The sequence below is a fragment of the Dipodomys merriami genome, unplaced genomic scaffold (assembly GCF_024711535.1).
Source record: "Dipodomys merriami isolate MVZ:Mamm:240054 unplaced genomic scaffold, mDipMer1.0.p SCAF_6, whole genome shotgun sequence".
Classification (NCBI taxonomy): Eukaryota; Metazoa; Chordata; class Mammalia; order Rodentia; family Heteromyidae; genus Dipodomys; species Dipodomys merriami.
The window spans coordinates 19,510,295-19,537,136 of record NW_027206179.1 but is presented as its reverse complement, the minus strand read 5'-3'; the positions used below and the strand labels follow the sequence as shown (position 1 = coordinate 19,537,136).

Genomic DNA, 26,842 nt, shown 5'->3' with positions numbered 1-26,842 from the left:
TTCTATGAATTCTTTAAGCTCTATACTTTGATACTTACATTAAAACCTTTTCATTTAAAAAGAACACGTGACACTTGATATATACTATACCAAATCCTTTTGTATTCAAGAAAATGATCAATATGAGGTACAGATTTTAAAAATTAAGCCAGTTTTTATTCAAAGAAACAATATCATATTTGTTCAAAAGAGAGCATATAACTTGTGGAAAGATAATTTTTAGAGTAAAAACTGAGCAAATTCAGTTTAAAATAATGTTGAAAAGAACTTGTAATTGGATCAGTGAGGTTGCAGATAAAGGAACAATATGATCGCAAAAGTTGTAAAGGTAAAGAGAAAAATACAATCAAATGGAAAATGGTATGCTTAATATAAATGGAACAATGGAAATTGCTCTGGCCTTTTAATTCAATGAATAATGTATGAGCATTCATAGGTGACGAATCGTAAAGGAACTGATTGTGCCATGCAGGCCTGTGAAGATCAAACAGTAGAGAAATTTCCTATGTGTGAGAAGATACATGTGTTATAGTTTCTCTTTGATTTCAAAACCATAATGGGACTGGAGAAAATATCGTATGAGAAGATTGTAAGAGGAAACTCTTGTCTCTTAGGTGAAATACACTTTCTAGGTGAAATACAGTTTCTATTTAATTTCAAAATCATAGTAGGGTTGGAGAAAATATTGTGAAAGAAGTTTGTAATAGGAAGCTCTCATCTTTTAGGGGAAATAAAATTTAAAAACATCAAAAAAAATGATGCCGGCATCATTCTAGTGCTGTCTGTAAGCCACAGATTCTGTGGTGAACTCAGACTTCCAGAGTGAGAAAGTAAAGTTTGGAGACAGATCAGTGAAGAGTCCTGATGGTCAGTATTGTATTATTATTTTATCTAACACGACAGTTTCACAATCCTTTAGAAGCCTACAAAAAGCAATGGTCAGAAGAAAACTAATTAAAGTTTTCCAAAAAAGTAAATAAAATAGAACTTGATGAGAATGCCAAAGACTGCTGCTGTAGCAAGATACGTTACTCTATTAATTTAATCATTTCTTGTGATTAATGAATTCAACTATAGGAGTTGTATTTTGTTGGAGGTAAAATAAATCATTTTTAACATTTTTCCATTTTAACAAATATTATAAAAAGACATGTCATCAGAGGAACAGAGAAATTGCTTTTTCAGAAAAGATCACTATCTGTAAATTGGGGAATGAGTCTACCTTTTGAAAGTCCTTATGATTCCAAACACATTGCAGTCACAGATTTAAATCAAAACAAAACTTGAAACCAGAGAGACATAAAGTTCTGATCAAGGCACATTCTTGTTGGTCAGAAATGCAATGATGCATGTTGGGTTGAGAAATAGTCTCTACTGGATATGCTCCTCTGTCCCTGACTTTATCATTGAAGAACATAAGAATGCTTGTTAAAAATTAATCTCATGAGCAGAAAGAGAGCCATGCTCTTTATTCAGGTAAATCCAAAAGAAAGCAGAGTATGTTCCTGTGGGTAATGCTAGGAGTACAAACAGAACTGAGTTGGGTCAATATAAAAGTTGGTTTGGTCTCTTTTTCACACTATTGGTTTCCTATATCCCTCTCATCAGTTTATCTCTGCATTATTCCCCTTCCCTTCCTTTTCTTTCCTTCCTTTTTATCTTTGTGCCCATACTGGTGCATTAATTCTTGCTTATTCTTGCTTGGCTTTTTCATTCAAGGCTGGCACTCTACCACTTGAGACACACCTCCAACTACCAGCTTTTTGCTGGTTAATTGCAGATTGATCTATCTTTTCTAGTTTGAATCAGGATCCTCAGAACTCAACTTGGCTTCCTGAGTAACTAGGATTATAAACATGCTTCACTATTTTTTTTTTTAAATGGCACTTTGATGAAATTGCTCACCATGCTGTGCCAGTAAGTTTTTTTGTTAAATGTATTATAGACTTAGATCTTATATATTTTCATATTCTATAGATTGATAGAGGAGAAAATAATGTTATAATTCTATTACTTATCATTAAGAAAAATTTAAATATATTTAAAATATAATTTTGCTTGTTATGAGTTTCTGGGCAGTAATGTTATCTTCTTTTAAATCAAAATGAAAAATTTAAAGTTTTTATCAAATATCAGTCTTTACTTGTTCATGTTTATCCATGAAATAGTGTTGTTCCTCTTGCTTAACTAATTCTAAATTTAGATTAATTAATTCAAAGTAACAAAACAATTCTTCAGCTTTGAAACAGAAGGTAAGCAGCGTAATTTATTCTTAAAGGAAATCTTTTTGGACTCTAAGTTGACTCCTAATGGGTGCAATGTTTTATTTTGGAATTTCTAAATAATTCATTCTGGAATATGTAGAAACCTATAAAAGAAATTACTTCTTTAAAAGCTTGTGGCCTTTTGTGATCTATTTTAAAAATATGCTTTCAAACGATTACATAATGCTAAAATGCCTTAAATACAGCATCATTATGGCCCATAAACTTCAATTGCTGTCATTATAGCTGCTTTGTGGATTAAATGAGATAATGAATTCCTTAAAGCACTTGGTACATAAAAGGCCCTCCCAAATGTGACAGCTATTACCATTGTTAATCTTCATCGATTTGAATTTAACATGTGAGAATGTTAGTGGAAATGTTCCTTGCTTCTATAGCTAAGTCAAGTTCTAGCCTAGTGTTTACTTTTGTAAATAAAGTTTTATTGGAACCAAAGCATCCTGAGACAACATTCATTTTTTGCACTGCAGTGTCATAGTTAAGAGCTGAGACAGAGCAGGTGGTTTGCAAAGCCTAAAATGTTTTCTAATTAAGATAGTTTGGTGACCCTTGGCTTAAACTCAAGTTTGTGGTTTTTTTTTTTTTAAATAAACTCTTAAGAAACTTGTTTTCAAAAACAAGCTGTACTCATTTGAAACATGTTACTTGGACTTGTGTGCAAGTTTCTGATTCAAGGAGAAGTAAGAATTTAATTTGAGTAAAGACCAAGCATGTTTTCAGAAATGCACACAGCCAAAGTGTACCAATCCAGTGGAATAAATTTGGAATCTTTAATGAGTTCAAGAATAAACAACAGGATATTTATTGTCTATTTGATCTAAGTAAGTAAGTCACTACCACATACTTTCTTTCTAGGATTTCAGAGTTGGTTAGTGTATTCATTGGCATCACTTTACTGAGATAAAATTGTTATCTAAAAAGTTGTATTTATGTAATGTATTCACTAAGTGAGTTTGAGACTAAACATGTACTCAAACCATTTCCATCAATGCCACAGACATGTGCCTTCCCAATATCCTCTGTTCACCTTCATTGTTATTACTATTGTTATTATTATTACATTTTTAGTATATTTTACATGTGGACACTAAGTAGCAAACTCCAGATCTGACCTCATGACAGTTTATCATGTCTACTTTTAGTGTGCTAGGGGTAACAAATATGAGACATACAATGTATACTAGTATTTATTATGCTGTCTTGAACCTCACTTGTTTTGGAAAATGAAATGGAAAATGAAAGATGGAAACTGAAAAGGAATATACCCATGGACTCAACCCATGCCATTAAAACAGTAAGCAGTGAACTCTATCATATACGCTGCTTAGTTTTATGTAGGAATTTCTTACAGCATGATGATCAATTATCTAATACATATAAACATCACTAGGAAAGAGATGAATTTTGTATCTGCAAAAATTGTGTGTCACACTTTTTCCCAGGTTGGCCTCAGAGCACAATCCTCCCACCTAAATGAGATGACTGTAAATAAGCTTCCATGACTGGCCCTTGCTCTTTTATGCTCCCCTTATTTTTATTTCCTTTCATAACAATCTAGACTTCTTGGTCTTCATTTAAACTCCTTTGTGAGTCACTCAGACTCTTTTTAATCCCCTAGTGTCTCAAATCAATCACACTATAAAAATCCACTAAAGCCAGATCTATTCAAGCTTCCTTTTCTCCTTTCTTATACAATTTCTTAAAATGTCATCTATCTTTCTAAATTGGTTGGAAGCATAGAGCCCTGGGGGGACTGTGCCTGACTGCAGGAGATTTGACTGGTGTGCTTGAAACATGAATGATATCAGTGGAAAACCATGTTATGTGGTTGTTTATTCTATGTCTGAGTAAATACATAGGAGTATGAGTGTTTGACCATCTGAAGTAATCCTGTCAAAAGCCAGGAGGAGTCCCTGTATGTACTTAGCTTAGTGCATCCTGGTATCCTGGAACTGTAAGGAAACTACTTATTGAAGGGCACCATGTCCTTTTCTGAACATAAAAGCAGAGGGTAGGGAAGATGTCATCAGTTTTGTCATGTCTGTGAATTAAACACATTCCTTGCCCCCTAAGTGATATTGGAATACTAGTTATTTAATTAAAAAAATTCTGAAATACCACTGCATGAGAATTTCTCTATATGTTGCCCCAGAATCTGCTGGCTACACTATAAATTTATAAGCCTCAAATTCATTTAAATCTTCAATAGTGTATTTATTATAGATTTAATTATTAGTACTTTTTGGTCACTCTTTCCCTTTGTACTCAAGCTTCCCACAATGTAGTCTTATCATTAGCCTGGATGTACTTTTTGGTCACTCTTTCCCTTTGTACTCAAGCTTCCCACAATGTAGTCTTATCATTAGCCTGGATGTACTAGGATTTCCCCTGCTTTCTAGATTATAAAAACCAAGGGACACCCTCAACATTGTATCTTTGTGTCAGAATTTTGCCAGGAAACATCATTATTGGTCCATGTTTCTATCACCATTCAATGACAATCCAATTGATTGTGGGAAAAGTCTAGGTATAATTTCTTTTTTCAGCCCCATCATTACTATTTATGATCTACATTTCTTCCTGGACTATAAGTGTAAAATAATAGGTAACCAATAGTTAAGTGTCACATTGTAGACAGTCCTCAACTATGAGAGCTTAGGACTTATACTTTGTTTCAGAAAAGAACGCTCCATGAAGGAGGATATTCATAAATAACTTACAGTTTCTTGACATTCACATAGATGTTTATATTAGTGGATATATGCAATCATATTTTGGCAGAGAAATTTATTGTGATGGTTATGATGTGAATTTTTATCAGTTAAGTCGATTTTAAATGTGTTGGGAAAATTCTGGATGCCAAAGAAAAGTCAATTCAATGGCAAACTAATTTTTCTCACATATTTAAAAGCATCAATTTGTTGTACAAGGGGTTTCATTTTGATGTGTCATCATATGTATGCGAAACACCTTAATCAGACTCACCCCTGCCACTCTTGTCTCATATCCTGTTTCCTCTTCCAAAGCTGATTTTAATAGTCTTCACTGTTTCATGTGTCCTCAGGCACATAGAGTACTTTGGCCCTATGACCTTGCCTTAACACCTCTCTCTTTCCCCTTCCTCTTCCTCAGACAGGACCTGTTACACATTCCTTTCATTCATTTTCCTTACTGTAGCAAATTTGTTTGAAGGGGTTTCCCCTTGGTATTTCATGCATGCATATATGGTACATTAATCAGATTAATTTCTTGAGTCCTTTGATTTTCCCCATCTCTACTACCCCCTAAATTATTTAACAGCTTTCATTGAATTTTATTTTTCTGTTTTCATGTATTTTGGTATTATTATTTACTTTCTAATAGAGCAAGCTGATTTTTATGTGAAAATGTTTTTGTTTTGTTGTTGTTGTTGTTGTTGTGGGGCTTGAACTCTGGGCCTGGGTGCTGTCCCTCAGCTCTTCAGCTCAAAGTGAGCACTCTACCACTTGAGCCACTGTGCCACTTCTGGTTTTCTCGTGATTTATTGGAGATAAGAATCTCATGGACTTTCCTGCAGTGGCTGGCTTTGAATCATGATTCTCAGATCTCAGACTTCTGGTAGCAAGGATTTCAGTGCCTGGTGAAATGCTTTTCTAAAAAAAATAAAAAAATAACTCTGATTTATTTTTGCCCTTTAAATAGCTTTTTCTTTTCTGGTACTGGGGCTTGAACTCCCTGAGCTCTTGCTTAGCTTTTGTTTTTGCTGGTCTCAGGACATGAACTCAGCACCTGGGTTTTGTTCCTGAACCAATTTATGTTCAAGGCAAACACTCTACCACCTATGCCACACTACCACTTCCTACTTTTTCTGAGTAGTTCATTGGTGTTAATAGTCTCATGAACTTTTCTTCTTGGGTGGCTTTGAGCTACGATCCTCAGATCTCAGCCTCCTGAGTAGCTAGGATTACAAGTGTGAGCTACCAGCACCAGGCCTAAATACTTTTTATATATGGGATTTCTTAAAGTGTAGCATGGCTGTGTGTATGTATCTCACTTATATGCCAATCAGTATCTCCATAAATATATAATCACTGAAACTGATAGTTTTTGCACCATATGAAAAGAGCCACCTCTGGATATCATCAAATATATTCAAGGATCAAAGATTACGAAAGGCACTCAATGAATAACAATTACTACTTGGAAACTCTAGTACAATACATTGGATGTTATTGAGATGCTTTCTGAATCACAAAACCAACCTGCTACTGATGCAGTATCTTTTCATTTCAGTTTTATTTTCTTTTTAATTGGCATACAATAATCATTCAAATGAATGTGATACTATGTGATGTTATAGTACTTGTATTCATTGTGTAAAGAGCAAATCAAAGTAATTAGCATATCTATCACCTCAAAATCTTGTCCTTTCTTTGTGGTGATTGGAACTTCTGGCCCAGGTTTTACACCTCAGTTTCTAGTGCAATAATTATTGTACTAGAACTTTCAATTTCTCTCCAGCCTCTTCCTTGGTGTTGTTGGGCTGACTTGCCTATTTATAATCTTCTAAAGCTGTGCTTGCTTATATGAATAGCGAACAAGCTAAGGCAACATGAGAAAGGCAGAGAAAATGGAAAGGAGGTAGGAAAACAGCAAGAGTGCCAGTAAGACCCAGGGAAAAAGGGTTACCTTGGCAACGAGACATACTGTGGAGAAGATTGCTCAGGCTCATGGTGACAGGAAATGAATCAGACAACACAGTGACCAGAGGAACCACTTATGAAGCCCACAATGAACTGACTTCAGTGGCAGTCAAGTAATTAATGTACTGAAATTAATTTTCACATTCATGAGAGGCTCTCTCCTGGGCTCGCTCACCATTACCTTAGCCAGCCACTCACCTCTGCAAGGTAGAACTCATCATACTGTGATCTGAATCTTTCTCCTTTGTAGTAGTTACTGGCTGCCACAATCACATCCACGGTCACCATGCTCAGAATAAACATGTGGAACACCGATGACCGCATCATTTTCTGAGGAGGCAAAAGAAATAAGCTCTTAATAAACACATAGAGACCCCATCATTAGATGTAATTCATGTGCTGAGACCTTGAGTAACACCAACTGGCACAATGCTCTGTATATAGCCCTGCTTCCCAGATGATAGCATAGCCCTTTCTATTGACAAGTAATCAACCGGGTCTTTCACTTCAAAAAGCTAAAAGATGACTGGAAAGATAGCTTCAGAGACCTTCAGCTAAAAATGGAAAATATATTTCATTTAATTTTTATACAACTTGTATCTTAATTCTCATTGATCCATTAAATGAGTTTTTAGCCTGCATGTGTAGAGAATTTTTTAAGCCAACACTATGAAATAAATATTACTTTATTTTGTGACAAGAGGGAGCATGACTGACCTTGAAGACATTTTAGAAATGGTCAGAAAACTGGAAAAGTGGGAGAAACTGAAATACTATCTATAAATCTACCATCTATCTATCTTCAGTTTCTCTTTCATGTGTGTGTGTGTGTGTGTGTGTGTGTGTGTGTGTGTGAGTGTGTGTGTGTGTGTGTGTGTGTGTGTGTGTGTGTGTACTTATTGATTCCATAAATATTTTTGGGAAATAATACAATTTATGATCATGATAATGGCTGATATCTACGTTACACTTATTTTATTCCTTGAGCTACTCTAGGTACTTTACAGAGATTGGCTCAGTTCATATTCATAACAGTCCTAAGAAGTAATTACATTTTTAGGACAAAGGACACTGGAGCTCAGAAAAGTGAAATAACTTTCTTGATACCATGGGAGTTGAAGGTGGATCCAGGATTTGGACTTATGTCGTACCCAAATCTATCTCCTGTATTCAGGTTGAGATGAATAAGTATTCAAAAATTTATGGGCTGGGAAGGTGGCTCAGTGGTAGAGTGCTTGCCTTGCATGCCTGAGGCCTTGGGTTCGATTCCTCAGCACCACATAAGCAAAAATAAAAAAGCCGGAAGTGGCGCTGTGGCTCAAGAGGTAGAGTGCTAGCCTTGAGCTGAAGAGCTGAGGGACAGCGCCCAGGCCCAGAGTTCAGGCCCCATGACTGGACCACAAAAAAAAAAAAAAATTAAAAAAAAATTTAGTATTACGACAGTTGCAGTACTGTTACTATGTTCCACATTTTATACATACATGATTCATTTCATTTGTTTTCGTTCCATAGCCCTCTATAGTAGGATATATGACTAATGTTTTACAGAGCTCAGAGAGTTACAGAACCAGGTCCTACACCTAAGCTTGTTTAAAGTGTATTTTGTAATTGAGGAGTAGAGAATATCTAAACAGAGGTGATGATAAAAGGTTCCAGACAACAGAAGAAGTGATGTCCATGTTTAGGAGCCAAGCACCTAGTCAAAAACACTAAGCTTCATTCCTCTGTCCTACTGCACAGGGCTAGTGGTGCCACACACCTCTTCCTGAGACCCTGTTTCTCTCCCATATGTTTGGGCATGTCATACACTCTTGCCATTTGCAGAAGGATAAGGAAATTAGGAAGCTTGTTTCCAATACTGTCTCCATTCATCTGCATTGAGTTTCAGTACAGCAACATTGCCACTTCCTTGCCTGGTGACAGGGTCAAAATGGCTAGAGCCAGCACTCCACCATTTATAGATGCTGTGCCCTGTGGATTTACTCAGACATCTCAGTACCTTGGTTTTCTTCTCAGTAAAATGAACATAAAGGTGCCTACTCCAATCTTAAATGGGTCAGCATTGATAAAGTGCTTTGAAAAGTGCTAGCACATTTCAGTAAAAATTAGAGAGTTCTGTGGGTATTTCTTTTTCTGTCAGGAATGAGAAATTAACTTTCCCAAGTCATAGAATTAACTACACTGTGCTTCTGAATGAGTGCAGAGCCAAGGGATAAAACAGTGATAAAGTTCCAATCAACTGGGGGGGGGTGTCAGAGCCATGGGAAAAACAGATTTAATTCAGTGTGGTTTCATGTCACCCCAGCTGTTGAGGCATTCCTACTTCCACTTGCCTTTATTTGAAAGGTAATATAAAATCAAATTCCAGGACTGCCAATCAACATGCACTTGAATTCACTTGGAGGAGCGACTGACCTTCCTAATAAAGATGAGCAAATTGCAGCCAAGTTTCTATTCCTATTAGAATTTCGATTGTTATATAGTCTTTCTTTGCACTGAGAGAGTTAAATTCCTTAACTATTATTCTCTCTCTATACTCTTTTCAACATAATGTTCCATTAAAAAAACATTTCAACTGATTTCCATTTCATCTGCATGACAGGAAAGACACAACTTTCTTTTTCTATTTTCCTTAGCTGTGTATTTATGTCTTAAGTAAACTGTTATTACTGAAAGGCCCAAACAAAGCTTTTAGCCATGGCTGTCAAAAAACTTTTAAATTGGTTTTGTAACTGTCACAGCTTCACTTTGGTGCTGTCATTGTAATTAGGCTGGTTTTTGTCTGAATGTCTACATGTCTCTGTTGGTATAGAGTCATTAAAATAATCACCTACAATGGATTTTGATATGCTATAATCACCATTGCTTAGTTGACTTTCTCCAAGGTAATAACTTTCAAATATTAAATAAGAATTAAGGTGATAAGTATGTACAGCAGCTAAATTTAAACATTAAAATCAGGAACTCCAGCTCTAATACTAGAGCTGGTGACACAGGCACTTGAACATAATTCAGTTCAACCAATATTTGAAACTGGCTCTATTCATTTTCCATAATGTAAAATGGCTGGTAACACTATTCTGACTCATGCTTATAACATCTACAGGGGAGCCTAAATCTATACCTTCATTTTTTTTTCCTTATAAAAATTGAAGAAAAATGTTCAGATTGAATCAGTGCCACATAAGATTGTCTACCTTAAGGTTTCTACATTTGCCTTCTTCAACATGAAGGTATAACCTACCTATGTATTTATGTAGAGCTGCACACACACATATGCACTCAATAGACATTTATACATATGTATGTATATGGATGTGCATGTGTTTATAGTTCTCATATTTAATATAAGGCTTTTCAGACATATGCATTTCACTTTTTTAAAAAGTTCTCTTTAATTGCAGTATCATTTTAATTTACATTAAAAGAAATTACAGACAAGTTCTGAATGTTTTTAGTTTGGCTTTGATCCAAAAACATCTTGTTTAGGTGACAGCTGCAATTATCAAAGTATGAAGAAGAGACTAGAATAGAATTATCTCCAAGACATAATAATCTGTCAGGAGCCTTTCTACTGAAGCTGTGGTTCCTGAACCAATAGCACCCTGGAATCATATTAGAAATGCAGAATCTCAGGCCCCACCTCAGACTTACTGAATCTAAATGTGCCACCTGTTCCCAGGTGATCTGTGTGGCTAATTCAAGATTGAGAAGCATCTTTGTAGAAGATGAACTGGGTAACCTATAAAATTATTTGCCACTTTACAATTACATGATTCTAAAATGCTATCAAGATCAAGGAGAATATAACAAATATAGATTAGAATGATATTATGATAGCATATTAGGATACGCCTACACAAAATTGTATGTGAAACTTATTCACCACACATCCCTATCAAATTCCGGGTCAAGAATAAACTACATCAGTAAGAGAAAGTACTTGCTACTTTCCCCCCTAACTTTTGGGGGCTTTAAGAAGATACTATCAGACCCTTTCATAAAGTCAAGGGATTCAGAGGGCTTTTAGCAGTTGGAAAAGGCAAGAAAATGGTGTTTTATCTAGTTTTAAATTTCTTAATTTAAATTGATTAATTTCTAAAAATCTAAGCTGATACCTTGCTTTTTTTGCCCAGTGCAAACAATTTTGAACTTCTGATCTGCAGAACTATCACATAACAAATTTGTGTTGTTTTATATCATTAAACTCATAGAAAATTGTTTTAGGTGCAATAGGAAACTACATTATTGACAATGATTTTTGTAGGGCTAGCAAAGCAGCTCTTTTGTGATATGATTGCATGCCAATGCTGTGCTATAAAAGCCTACCTGACCAAAGAGTTACATTCAAGGAGACTTGCCAGGAGGGTGTACTGTAAAATTTATTACTACAATTGAAACATTATACCAACTATGGCTTTTATCTTGCTTCATATAAGAAAGTGCAATGAGACAGTAGGTCTGAAAAAAATGATACCGAATCCAACTTCAAATAGAAGAAAAAGAAAGATCTAATTTTTTTAAAAAAATTATTATTCAGTTTTGAGCTTTCTTATCAAATGATAGCTTTCTACGTACTGTAAAGTCTAAGCTAAACATGGCTAAGGGTCTTCACACAATTTAAAATGAATAGGAACAATATCTTTTTTATCAAAGTACGAGAGTTTATTTTCTGGAGTGCTTGGCTTGTGCTACATTTCATTTCAAACATTACTGCATGCTGATGTCATAACATAATTTGATACTCAAGAATCATGTCAAATAAGTATTTCTCCTGTTTCTTTGTCATATGCAAACATTTCTCAAAAAGAATAAATAATTTTCCAAGCCCCACAGAGTTAGAAAGCAGAATCAGATAGTTCAAGACCAAAGAAGATGCTCCCTTGAACTTGTTTGAGCATTTGAGAGTGTTTATACACTAGAACCCATAAGAGGCAGTTTTTCCCTAAAGATTTACAGCATGACTCTGACCTTGACTTAACCTCCTAGTCACATGGGTTTTTCACAATGGGATGGATATTACATCTATATCTTTAGATTAAAACATGATTCATAAGTGGGAATAGTTGGCCAATAATCTTGTGCAGAGTAGGCATCTTGAATGATGTTATTCTTGTATACCATATTGGGAAATCACTGTAAGAATTTAAAGCTACAGAAACAACTAGTGACTTATGGATAAGAAGGTTTAACATGGAAAATCAAGCAGAAGAATAAGAAATTTTCAGAAAAACCATAAGAATTTATAGACTTTCAAAATAGACTTTCATTTTTAGTGGTATACAGGTTTAAGTACTTTATAGGAATTCTATTAAATTTTCCAGGTAATAAGGAAATAATTCCTTAAAGACTGCAAAGACACCATAGACAGACATGCAACATATCACACTAGTGGCTTCAGAGGACACAATGCATGTAACTTGGGATAAAGAACAGTACGTATCAATCTTTCTTTTGATTGATGCTGAGTGCATGAAACAAGGTTATATCCAGGTGACACTGCATCATTCATGAACTCAATTTTGCATTCTAATTGTATTTCAAAATAAATATTTGGAGAAATAAACATTTCAAAATAAGCATTTGGAGAAAAAGCAATTATGAGGGGGAACATTTTAGATATCATCTTGCAGGTGAGCCATGAACATAAGTACAAGAATATAATAATGTAATGGACCAACTGCACAAGATCTAAAATAAACTTCCCATTTGCACCCTAGTGCATCCTTATTGGGAAGACATCTGACTGCTTATCATTTTCATAATCAAAGTGATGATGAAAGTGATTCTATCTAACATGAAGATTTTTTTGTTTCAAAAGTAATGCACTTACATAAATACTGAAAGCAAAGTCTTTGGAGGTTGTCTCTTCCACTGTACTGTTCCTGGCAAGCCAGGATATAAAGACACATAGTAAGTTTCTACAATGGCAGTAGTCTACAACATACCCTTCCAGTTGCAACACTACAAACAATCTGATCTTTGTTTGAAGTGGGGGGGGGGGTAGAAAGGGAATCCTGAACATCTGGAAATCAAGTTGTTGGAATAGAAAGGAGGAGTTTCATAAAAACAAAACACTTTTATAGCTTGACCAGCATGAGAAGAGCTTCTACTCTACCATAGGAGAGGAGGATAGATATTAACATTATAAATTGATGAGTTGATATTTGTAATGGTTAGTTAATATCCCCCCATTACCAGCTCTGACTCCACAGCACAAATTGTATTTTCACAAGAAGGAATAAATTCCCAATGGAAAAGAAAAAGTGCTAAGTTGGACTTATTATATGAATCCAGTGATTTTAGACAGTTTCAAGTTTCTTTTACTCTGTATGGAAGAGCCTGGTGGCTTCCAATTGAATTGTTCTGACTGTATTCACAGCCTTGGCAGTATCTTCCACACTGACTCAGACTCTGAACTCAGTCTCATAGCTTGTTTTGGTCTGGAGGACTTGTGTGGTCTGGGTCTTGCTTACTCTGGGGATTTGGAACGTAGCTTTGGTGCTTAACTTGCACAGTTTTTGGAAGCTGGAGCCGTAACATGGACACTCCATCCTGTCTGTTGAATATTAGCTGTGGACCCCAACATCTTTTTATGCCATTTGAGAGGGAGCCAAGCCTAAGAGCAGAGATGTGAGCTGATGAGTAGCTGAGCACAGATGCCTGAGTGATTTCGGCTGTGATGAGCTGTGATGGGCTCAGACCACCACCGCTATTCATGACCAAAATTTAGCAACTGCTGTAGAAGCCAGAGTGGTTTCAACGGTTGTTAACCATCCAGCTACCACAGCCCTTCTGACCCTTCCTTCCACGGAGCAGTGCTGTGCTCTGAGTACTGGGAAATTCATCATACTAAAAAAAAAAGTAATGCACCATGGGTGAAGGGAAGACCCTTAATGGATTTTCAAAGGTTCTCAGCCTCATTTTTCTAGGTTATCCAATATACACACAATCTCCTCCTAGTCAAAGACTCATCACAACACATAATACCACAGCAGGCACATCCATATGATGCTCTTTTAAGTCCTAGGAGCAACAAAAGCTATTCTAGGCATGGAGAGACTGTAATTAAGACAGCAGCAATCTGGCTGTAGAAGTAAGGAACCTGTAAAATGAAGCTTTTCCTGTTACCAGTCCAATTAAATTGTCTTTCCTGAATTGATTTAAACCCTGGTACATTTTATTTATAAAAGCTTCAATCAGGGCAAGATAGTCTTCCAGAATACATACAATGTCATAATGGACAGTGGTGATGTACACCAACTTACAGAACACTGCGAAATGTCTCCTTGCTTCCTCACACACTGTGGCTATGTATATATGGATTAGTGGAAGAAAAGGAAAGCAAATGTCCCTACATGATTTTTAACTATCAACATTAAAAACATAGAAATGAAAATGCTAAAATCATAGCTTTTAAGTAATGTGGTGTTGACCTTATTTGGCTGAATAAAGCTCAAGGCATTAGCTCACCATGATTTTTTTCCTTTCATGCTCCCTGTTTCTAGAAAAGCAGTGGTAAACAGGAGAGATTACTCCATTTTTTTTTCACTATCAAATTTTGGCATGTATGTGCGAGTGCCTACACAAGAGAATGCTAATTAGCTGATTTAAACAATCCACACTGTGAATGGACTTCAAGACAACATGAGGTATGCATGCATACAATCTTACCTGCGGCTAAATGTATAAATAAAAGTGAATTAGTAAAAAAGGGGGGAAAAGAAATATACTTCTAAAACCTAGGAAGGGAAGTAAATGTGAATGAGAAGCTGTGAATGTCTGGACTTCAAGTATGTGTGCAAGGAGACCTCTTGGAAGCTGGTTTAGCCAGGTGGCAAGGGTAGATGTGTGTATGCCAATGATAGTGATGGCTGTCTCTCTGCGTTGAGTGCTCCATTCCTTCTCACATCCTAATACAAAACACATTTGGTGAGTCGATTCAAATACGCACAAAACTCTGTGCTACTCTTAACCCTGTTTTTCAGGTTAGGAAACTGAGGGTCAGGGAGATGTAACAATTTTCCCCAAGTACTCATTGGTCACTCTGTGTTAGTGACACTGTGTTGTTTTCTCATGGGAGTCTGTGAGTATAGATGAGGTTAGTGTGTGGAAGGAACTTAAATTCTCCTGAGCTCCATCAGTTCTTGAAATGATCTGCCAGTTTGTGGGAGGGTTCATTAAGAAGATAGACGTTCTAAGAAGTGCCTGAGATGTCGTCCTCATTTGAAACATACTTATCTCCAAGTCTACCTCTCCTAATCTCTCTTCAATGGAAATTTTCTCAAAAGGTATTAAAACTCCACATGAATACTCTCTCTCACCCACAATTTGACCTACTTATGGGAAGCGCCTATTACCTCTGTTCTTCACAGAAGGTGCACCATGAGATGCTCACAGAGGGAAATTGAGCCGGCACACACCAGGTCTCGTGTATACCTTCATTTTCTTGTCAGAGTCTTTCTTTATGAAAATAGATCACTGGGTATGTGCATGTTAGAAGACGGCTTGAAGTGTGCAGCCACATCTGTCAAATTGTCAAGGATGAAAACTCCTGCCTGAGAGAGGAAAATGGCTAGTCACAGCAGTAGCTGATGAATGTGAGCCCTATTTAATCAAGCTCTGTTTATCATACTTTAGAGTGACCCCTTCAAGCAGATGCTGCTTACATAAAAGTAGCATTTAAATAGCTTCAGAGCAGGTTTGCTTGAGGCTAATAGTCAATTACAACTTTTTGCCTTTTTGAGACCCATATTCAAGAAACTTTCTAAAATGGTCATGTAACACCACATGAAATACTTACTGCCACAAGACAGTAGGGAGCAAAATATGTATCTATTTCTCCAAGATTAGTATTTTGTATTTGTCTTCATATCTGCTATTTTGATGTCTCCTTATTTAGGTAGAAGCAATGCAGCCTTTAGAAATACACAAAATGTCTGAAAATCATTTAGAATAATCATCATGGAAGTGGGAAAATGATGTAAGTAAGCAATCTGCAGATTGCTCAGGAATCGATGGCAATTCATAAGTGGCCTATGAATATATATAAAAAATTTGAGGGCTGGGAAGGTGGCTCAGTGGTAGAGCGCTTGCCTTGCATGCTCAAGGCCCTGGGTTCGATTCCTCAGCACCACATAAGCAAAAAGAAAAAAGCCGGAAGTGGCGCTGTGGCTCAAGTGGTAGAGCGCTAGCCTTGAGCTGAAGAGCTAAGGGACAGCACCCAGGCCCAGAGTTCAGGCCCCACGACTGGACCCAAAAAAAAAGAAAAAAAAATTGACATTTATAGACTCTAATCAGAGGGATGCAAATATAATATTATGAGGTGTCACGTTGGGCCATGAAGTAGAAAAATCTGATAACAAGGGTGAAAATGGATGTAAAACAATGAGAACTCTTTTAAGAAGCAAGTTGATGTAAATAAAACATGTGGCACTATCACCTGGGAGCCACCTGACTGTATGTCCCAAAAGCTGAAGGTGTTCATATCCTTTAACTCAGCATTAACTCCAGCCATACATACATATTACCACAGTTCTCACACCTGGGTATAAAGAGACATGGAGAAGCAGGGTCATAGAAAGTTGCAATAGCAAAAAGGAACTCCATGTCCACAGGTTGGAGAATGAATAAATAACCAATTATTTTTTATATTTATTTATTTTATTTATTTTTATATATTTTATATATTTATATATTTATTTTTATAAAAAGATACTGTACATTAATGAAAATGATTAACTGGGTACCAGTGGCTCACACCTGTAATCTTAGCTACTCAGGAGGCTGAGATCAGAGGATAATGGTTCAAAACCAGCTTGGGCAGTAAAGTCCATGAGATTCTTATCTCCAATTAGCCACCAAAAAATTGGAAGTGGTGCTATGGGTCAAAGTGTGGTAGAGCACTAGCCTTGAGTGAATAAAACTCAGGGACAGCACCCAGACCAGGTCTTGAGTTCAAGCCCCTTGACCAACAACAACAATTTAAAAAAATGAAGTGATTAAAAATAGAAGAAAGACTGCCCAAAATGAAATTCCCAATCCCTAATTAGCTATGTGACATTCAAGTTACTTTTGCTGACTTGTGCCTTTACCTCTTATCTTCAAGACAGAGATAATATCTCTAGCTAGATTTATGGTGTTCCTGTGAACATTAAATAATTTAACACCTATAAAACATCATGAACCTAACACATTGTGAGTGGCCAATAAATGCTAGCTATTTTTATTGATAATGGTGGATAGACAGATATTCTTCATTAGCTGCACTTCTAAACTATTTTGTAACATTAAAAACTGTAATGCAATAAGTTAATATTGTGTTTTAAAATGATGCCAAATTACAAATCATTCATTTATAGATGCATGAAAATCATGTGGTGTTTTCCTTAAAAACTCTATCTTACATGGAAGGACTTGACTTGAGATTTAGGTCAGAGAATAATAGCTATGTTAGCCCTTAATATCTGTATAAAGTCCTTAGACTTAAATGTTTGATACAACAACTGAGGTGAAGGCTCACTACTTAACACATATTAAAGGTATATTCTTCTCCAGCCACTGCATGATGCTCATGATTGTAGATGAGTAGTGGCTCCTGCAGACAGAGATAGTGTAAAGTTTTCAGACAGGATTAAGACACTTTGAGTATAGGCTGTAGGAAAACAAGATGGATGGTCCTTTGTGTAGATGGGCCCTGCATTTATTGATTCAATCAACTGCAGACGAAATGGAAACAATTGCACCTGTACTGAACATAGGTAGACTTTTTCCTTGTAATGATTCTCTAAACAATCTGGTATTATGTCTTATAAGGCACCTAGAGATGATTTAGATTATACAGAAGGCTGTGTACAGTTTATATGCTTATACATTTTATATGAGAAACGAGCATCCATCAGTTTGGGGATTCAAAAGGATCTGGCCTGGTTCTGATATCCCACTGATACTCAAAGATGACTCTACTCTGCTTAAGTAAGTAGACCTGTAGCTTCCATTTTAGGTCTTATGACCTATTTCTTCTCACCAAAGTCTTCCTTTTTTGTGGCCTACTAAAAATGGTTTCTCTTTGTTCACCTTCATCCATGGAAGCTTTCTTATGGGTTTTTCAGACCCTCCTGATTGAGATATCACTAAATTCAGTCACCATCAGCCATGTTGGGTAATATGTAAGAACAAGGAGAAAGCTAGAGTATTCAAGGTGAGTGAATAAACAGATGTATAGACAGAAATAGAAATGGAAAAATCATGTGGTCCAAAACACAGAGAGAGAATGACATAGAAAGAAAAGTCATCTGAGGGGCTGAATTATACCTATAGTAATATTACTTGAGCATGTGGTTTGTTCCTCAAAACTAAACCAACAGTTCTTAGTGGAAACCCAAATAGTTAATCCTTTGAAGCCAGGGAAAGGAGCTTCACAGGTATTGTTGGTATTATTATAGGTATGATTGTCCCCATGTTCATAAGCATGTCCAAGGTAACACCACTAGTAAGTGTCACAGCTGATAAATGTTGGTCCCTAGAGCTTCTTCTCTAAGAGGCTTCTTTTACCTCAAAGAGGATAATATATTGGGTGTTAACTTTGCAGAGTGAGGAGGAGGTTGTCTGTTGGAAGGGGAGAATGGAGAGAAACACAGATATGGTAGAAGATGGAGATAGGGGGCAGTTGTACCACAAAAAGAAAGGGAAACCAGCTACAAGACCTGGCTTATGCATGTTTCAGGATTTTCTCTTCACTATCAACCCTCTTGTTCCTGTAGCAATAACCAAAATCAGGAGAGGGGACCCCAGATGGTGAGCATATCAACAGAAACCAGGAAACAAAGATGGATCAGAAAGACATGACAAGTGGAATGATGCAGGGGGTATTTTATGTGCTACAGAGCCTTTGCTTTGTTTTTCCTAACTTAGAAATAAATTTACTAGTCAATGTGTATATTTACCATGATTAAGTATCACATTAAGTAATCTTAGGAAACAGGATGCATCTCATTAATAACTCAATAAGTATGAGCCATGCTCTAGTAAAATTAACATAGTGAATATTAAGTTGATTTAAAAATTCAACAAGTGTCACTACAAAGCTTGCACACATACCTGACCAGACCAACAATACTGTTGTATTCATCCTTTGGCTCTGAACTTTGGATTTTGCAATTAAATAAATGAGCATATGTATTGTGGCTGTGATTATAATTATAGTTTGTCTCTCAGAACACAGAAGATATTTGCATAGCATCAAATTACAGGCCATGGCTGCCTATTTGTTCCTCCACAAATGGCTCTGTAGAGCTCATTATTGTGTGGAGGAGTTAAATCGCATAATTCATTTAAGTATCTCCACAACTGATGTACATAAGAAGGAGCACACATCTTATAATAGTTGGAGCTTCTGATATAAGGTAGAATGTGAATGGAGATTAAACAGGAAAGGAGAAACGTGTTCATTGGAATATACATTTTAAATGGGTTTATTAATTTATGAAAGAAAGAAAGAAAAAAATGAGAACTACTACACATAAAACACTCTATCACAGAACTGTCAATTACAACTTTTTTGGTAGTTAATATGGGTGGAGATAATTTAAGTCACATCAACAAATCCTATTTTATGAAACTACCTAACTACTTATAGTTGATGGGCAAGACAAATGTTTAGGCCAAGAAACTATATGTCCTATATGTGGGCAGAGGTAGTTGAAAAGAAAGTGATGAAATATGCTAGTATTAATTAAGAGAGTTAGAGAAACCAAAACAATTAGCAGAAAGGGGAGAAACATTACCTTTTAATATCCTTTATTTCTAGGAGCCTTAGGCCATTTCCATTTATGCTGAGTTATAAATGTAAAATTTTGGAATTTTAAAGTCAAAGTATATGGAAGGAATAGTTGCAATAAATTTTTGGTCAAGATGCACTGTATTCACAGACTGATTTGTAGAATGGCAACTCCTTTGCACAACTACTTAAAGATAATAAAAATATTCGAACAAATTAACTCAAAACTGCAAAAAAATTCAATGGCAGCATAATTGATCGAAGCCTAAAAATATCAGTATTGAACTTCATATTTCTTTCTCCTATTGCCAACTTGAAAACACAATTTTTAATAGAATTTATCTTTACTAATGTCATTTTCTTAGTCTCATTTTGTAAGGCATATTAAAACTTTTAGTAAAAAAAGGTCGACTCTACATATTAATTATTATATCTCTGGTATGATCTAATGTCACATTATTATAACTTATATTGTGGGTCAAATGCCTCTGGGAACTGAACATGCAATAACAAGTGAGAACAGCTAGCCCAGAGCAACGCAGTAAACACATGAAACAGCTCTGGCTTCTACAACACTAGTCATAGGGCCAATCTTCATTGTGTCCATAGCATAGAATGTAGGAGTAAACCTCTTACAGATATAGGAATTCATTAGTTTTTCTCCTCACCATAGAGTTATACTCTGTGAAAGATAAATGTGTGAGGCCATGATAAATAAAGCAGTTAGTTCCAGTCTGCAGAGAAAACACAGAGTATAGAAACTGGCAAATTGAAAGTCTATGCTAAGGTTGTTACGGCAGCTACCACACCATGCTAGCCATGACAGCCAGGTGAAAATGGTACCTCGTGTTGCTAGATCTCTGTGTTTTCCAAGAATATTGGGACATTTGAACTTTCATGTGAAATACTCTATGAAACTTTGGATCAACTGTCTTTTAAAAAGTTTTACTCCAAGGGCAAAAGCAGCAGTCCTGATATTTAAATAAGAACTCTGTTGTCTCTCAGAGATTGTTGATTATTCACTTGTCCAATTCATTTCAACAACTGCAAAATTGCAAACTCAATTTTATTTCAGCTGTTCAAACATTTCATTCTAATACACTCTACCTTCCTGTTAAGATGGAATTCTTTGGGGTTTTCCTAACACCATATTTCCAACCATAGACATACTTATATCACATATATCACATCACATAATAGAATTCTTAAAGAGAAATCAATGTCCTATCAAGGCCCTGTCACCATGTTTTAGGAGAGATGTTCTAGCAAGACTTCCCAAACTTATCCAAAGCCATAGGACCCTTCAGAAGTACTTCTAGAAATATATTCTAGATGCACTATTATAAATCTTTAGTAATTTGAACAGAGAAATAAATGCTTTTCATTAGAATGGTAATTATGGATATAGCACATTCAATCTTTGGTCTCTGGAGGCAAGACCAAGAAGACAAATAGTACTAGTTTTCAGCAAAGTCAAACAAACACACACACACAAGGTAAAAAATGCCACATCCCTTTGTCTGGTATCTGCCAAGTGTGGAGTAGCCTACACACAGGACAGAGCATTAACAACAGTGCCCCCTGGTGGGTGTGGTCTCTGATGTCCTGGAGTGTCCCCTGAGTAGAGAAACAAAGATGAAATAATTCGATCATTAGTTTATTAAAATACAATGTAAAAGGGAAATATTGGATGTTGGAGACATGGATCTGAGATCCCTGATCTACAGAATGAGAAGGATGGAAGTAAGAGAAAATTCTATGTACATGTCAAGGACAAGTGTGGGACCAAATACTGAAATTGGGGCAAAATCGACTCATCACTGACCGCCAAGGAGAGGAGGAGAAGAAGACATGTTGTTTATTTTTAACTTTTAATGAGAATTAGTCATGCTTTGCTTTATTTAAAAATAAAAAGAAGTTTTCCTGTGTGTTCTTGAGATGACGTGTTGTTATAGTTTGTGACGGTGTGAGCGTGCTCCAAATCAAACCTAGTTTGAGGTGGTGTTGATCATTAGTAAATGCCAGCACATAGTTGGTGGCTGTTTAATCTCAAGTATGTTGTTTGCTTAATTATTTTGCTTGGGTATTCATCATTAATGTTTTTGCTCAGACATGAAACAGTCTCTCTCTGGTCATACTTTCTGTCCATTGGCGAAAAGATGGTCTCGTGGTCATCTTAATTTCATTAATTGTCTCTCATGCAGTTTGGTTCCTTTGGACAAGTTTGAATTAGGAGCAACTATGAAATAGAGTGGAATGAAACTTACAGTATATCCCTTTCAGCTACATAAAACATAGCATGTAAAATTGCTTCGCAGGGATGCTCTTACTAGTGTTAATGTCTAGGTCCTCTAAATATCAAATTTCTCAACAATAAATGACCTCCTTAACTAAAACATGAAGTTTTGGGGAAGAGCCATTATGGAAAACACTACAAAAGGTCAACAAAAAGTTGAAAATGAGCTACTGTATGATCCAGCCTTTATACCACAGGATGTATAATCAAAGAAAATGAAATCAGTGTGACAAGGAGTTACCTGCCCTTGAAGTAAACGTTTACTACAGGGTTACTCAACATTGCTAAGAATGAGAAGCAAGTGAATCCACCTATTGATGGATGAATGAATAAAGGAGAGGAATAGTCTCTTACTACATAAACAATGAAATTTTGTTATTTGTGGGAATGTGGATGGAATTGGAGGACATTCAGTTAAAGTGAAATAAGTCAAGCACAGAAGGATAAATGCTACATGCACGCTCATATGTGGGAGAAGAGTTGGTAGAGAGCGGACCTGTGGTCAGTGGAGTCTAGGAAGGCCACTGGTTAAAGAGTATTTAATAATGGGCATCAAGATCCCATTAGATAGGAAACGTTACAGTGTGTTACAGCCCTGTAGGTGATTATACTCTACAACAATATGATATATACTTTATGAAGGATAAAAAATTGCAGCAATATGCACAATAGAATAAAATTCAGCCACAGGAAATTCTACCATCTGGCCACAGTATAGGTGAATCTGCAGGAGCTTGCATTAAGGGTAATACAGAAGAAAGCAAAGACTTTCTGACCTTGCTTTCATCTAGAATAGAAGACGAGAAACATCCAGAAGCAGAAAGTAGGTGGTGGTTGTCTAGGGCTATAAGGTAGGACAAGGTAGGAAAGAAATTGGGAGATAGTAGGAAAGTACAAAATTTCAGTTGCAAGATGACTAGTGAAGTTACCAAATTTAGAACTGTGTTGTATCCTTAAAATGTGAAGTTACCAAATTTAGAACTGTGTTGTATCCTTAAAATATGCTAAAAGAGAACTGTGTTTTCAATACAAACACACACACACACACACACACACACACACACACACACACACACTCACTCACACTCTTATACATACAATCATCGCCCTCAGACCCACAGGAAGGTATTCTGTGAAGTGATGTGCTTGTTATTTGGTGTGGGGGTAGTAAGCATTTCACAGCATGTACAGATATCGAATCATCATGTCACTTTTAATGAATCACTGTAATTTCAGATCAGGCTAGAGAGGACAAAGAAAGAGAAGATGACAGTGTGGTCCATCAAGGAAGAGACAAAAGGATTTGTGGGGCCTTGTCAGTTGCTTAGAATAGAGGAGGCATCAAGAAAGGTCACTGGTTGGGACCAGAGGTCCCGTCTTTCAGTCCCCTGAGAGGAGAGTGTCACCAGGACTCTAGGGAACCTGGACTCCCTGGTAATCCATTGCCATGTGCCTTTTGTTCCTGTGCTTTGGTGAAGAAGCACCTTGAGGTCCTGTTGCTCTGGAGCTTTCAAATACGGTGCAACCAAATAAGAATTAACACCTATTTCCTTTCCAGGTACTCAGTTAAAGACTCAGTGGAGTATGATGATCCCTGTCTCTCTTCCCTAAAATACTTTAGGAAGATTGACTATAGCAATAAATCTCACCACTGATTAGGGGCTGCTGAAATTCTCCTGCCTGTGTGCATTCATTGATCAAGTTGGAAAAGTCTCTGCTGCGCCTCTCAAAGAATGCCAGGTCCTGGAAATACAGGCAGGAGGAAGATCCCATCCCTGATTTCTCAGGCTCAAGTCTGGCAAATCTAGAACTTGGAGGCTGTGGCTTTCCCTGCATAAAATACAAGTCAAAGATCTTGCTGGGTGATCGTTAGAAATGGCTTTGTACTGCACCTGGAGGCAGGCTGGGGCGCGTCCCTGGGGCTTGTTGACATCCACAGCTACCAGCTGCCAACCACCAGCAGCATCTTCGTGAAACATCTTCAAGACAAAGAGGGAGATGAGTCAGAGACATTTCATAAGGAACACCGAGAACTCTATGTCTCCAGCTTTCTATATTTTTATGCTATCAAAAATTTGTGTCTTCTTATGGATTTATAATTGGAATCTGAATCATTTCTATTATGTTCATTTTAACGCTGAAGACGTGAGTGAATCATCACCAGAATACGAGCAACGAGAATAGCTTGCATTTATTGAGCACTTGCTCTATGCTAGGCAATTTCAGCCTTTCATAGGATTTGTCTACAAATGCTCGAGTGTGCTTTACAAGAGAAATTCTTTAGTATTTTATCCCCATTATATTGATCATGATTTAGTAGATCTGAGAGAAAAAATAAATTAGAATTCTAAACTGTTAGGTTGTCTGTCTATATATATATATATATATTTTACTATAGGTGGTGGATGTTTTTGTTTACATAAGGATTTCTCACTAAGCTAATTAAAAGAATATCCTCAGGAAAATTATCAAAGCGTACATGTGCCATGGGAAGGAGGCCGGAATAATGCTTAATTGACTTGGTGCAATCATTTTAACTAGGCCACAGATAAATGCTCAACTGAAATTTCACACACACACATTATGAAGGAAATAACTAAGTTTATTTTGGCTTAGAAGATGTATGGGATAAAATTCAAGATACAACAACCATCTAAAATGGGAAATCCATTCTTTTGGATATCTGATTCTTCTGTTGCATATTCTGTTATCATAAAAGAGCCCTCCTCATCCATCAATAAGTAGAAGACATTTCCTACTGATTAGTATTGTCCCATGAGTATATTTTTCTTCCTAGTTAGGTGTGTGTGTGTGTGTGTGTGTGTGTGTGTGTGTGTGTGTGTGTATGTGTGTGTATGTGTGTGTGTGCATGTGTGTGTAGGTGTGTGTGGGTTAAAGTTACTAAGTACAAAGCTCACTGTTTTATTCCTATCTCGGCTCTCTTTTCTATACACACAAAAAGTTCCTTTGCTATCTTTATGTTCCCATGTCTGACCTATGTGGAAATGGGTTATTGCTGATGGAAATCTGAGTGAGACTATGTGAGGGACATTACCCAGGATCTATATTCATAATTTCAAACTCCTAGCCAGAAGTACCAGATCATTTGCAGGAAGGAAAATATGTCTTCTATAGAATGACATGAGATAGTGAGAGACAGGAACCACCATTACAGGCCCTACTATTGTTTTGTAAATAACAATGTTAAGAAACTCAATGTCATGATAAATGCTGCTCCTTTCCAGAATGCAGCTTTCCTTTAACATGGAATTTAAAAGCTATTCTTGGAGGTAGAATCAATCACATCCTTTGTCAATGGGCTCATCCTGAGAATACAGGTGTGGGTGGAAATGCAAGCATAATGTGACTTACAAAGTCCCTGTCAGAATTCTGGGATTCTCCTTTTAGGGACAAAAGACAAAACCAATCCTGTCAGTGAGTAGTTAGGTATAGCTGTTGATATACAGGGTATATCTGTTGGTACTGACTTATTACAACACAAAGCAATCCTGGGGCTTTTATTTGCTCTGATCAGTTGCAGACTAATTTTTTCCGTTATATTATTTTTTCCCCAGCAGACAAAAATCAAATGAATCAATTTAGTTTTCAGCCAAATAGTTCTTAGAAGGTCATTCCTTTGTATGAAATAAAGGTAGAGCAAGCACGCTCAATTTCTCTTCATCTCTTCAATTATAACAGGTTTAGATTGGTTAAGAAAACAGATCTTTGAGATAGAAGCCTAGTAGGCCAAAGCCACTCAAATCTGGAGTGGGGCATCATGGGAACTGGCCGTGTTCCTCTGCTCCTCACTGCCTTTCCATGTCAGAGAATTCTTATAGTGCCTCTCAGCCTTCAAAGGGGGAGGGAGGGGCAAGGCTTATCCTTTCCTGGAAGTTTGTTTTGATACTAGCCTAGGAGTTAGAATCACACCGCTCTCCTTTCTACTGTCTGTAATCCCCAAGAGCAAGTTCCAGTTACAGCAGGCATCTCAGTCCACAGGGCAGCCCTGGGAAGGCAGGAAGGGCAAGGTGGGGCAGAGAGGTGGAAGGAGGCTGGCCCTTGGCAACATGGAACACCATCCCAACTTCAAATGACCTTGTTCAACTTTACAGGAGAGAGACCACAGGTATATCTTGCCTACACTGTTTATTTTGAACAGTTGTTCTTTGCAGAAGCTAGGACCACATTTGTCCTTAGCAAGAGAAGGTCAGTAGTTTCCTGTTTACATGATGGAACTCTTTGCTTCCTGTTATGTCACTAAAAATGTTTTCTCTTAAACATTTAGATGAGATGTAAAACAACTTATTCCCTCCAGAGGCAACCTCCACTACCAATTTATCCTTCTAAGTATTTTATGTCAGCACATACCTCATATGCATACACACACCTGTCTGAGATCTTTTTCTATAGTAATATATTGTCACTAGATTCTCATGTCAATAAAAATTCAATCCTGGGGGGAGGGAGTTGGGGGGAGGGGAGGGAGATGGGAAAGGATGGGAAGGGGAAACAAAGGAGGAGGCAACAATGCTTGGTAAGAAATGTACTCATTACCTTGCCCTTGTAACCCCTCTGTATGGTATTTTCACAATAAAAAAAATTCAATCCTAGCTGGAATCTAGTGGCTCAGACCTACAATCTTAGCTACTCAAGAGGCCGAGATCTGAGGATCACGGTCTAAAGCCAATCTAGGCAGAGAAATCCATGAGATTTATCTCCAATTAACCAGCAAAAGCCAGAAGTGGAGTTGTGGTTCAAGCCTGAAGCAAAAAAGCTAAGGAGAGTACCCAGGTCCTGCCTT

At 36.8% G+C, this 26,842-nt stretch overlaps 1 protein-coding gene across 3 annotated transcripts in view; it reads right to left on the bottom strand.

The window, feature by feature from the left end:
• Nalcn (sodium leak channel, non-selective) overlaps positions 1–26,842 on the bottom strand; it is a 230,975-nt gene that overhangs the window by 126,717 nt on the left and 77,416 nt on the right. For 2 of the 3 annotated variants that reach the window (XM_070002669.1, XM_070002668.1), the window contains exons 10-11: positions 23,934–24,020; positions 7,166–7,297 (exon numbers count right to left, since the gene is read on the bottom strand). In XM_070002669.1, the coding sequence (XP_069858770.1) occupies positions 7,166–7,297; positions 23,934–24,020 (219 nt within the window). The remainder of the gene's footprint in view (positions 1–7,165; positions 7,298–23,933; positions 24,021–26,842) is intronic. The other variant, XM_070002670.1, reaches the window with a different exon arrangement.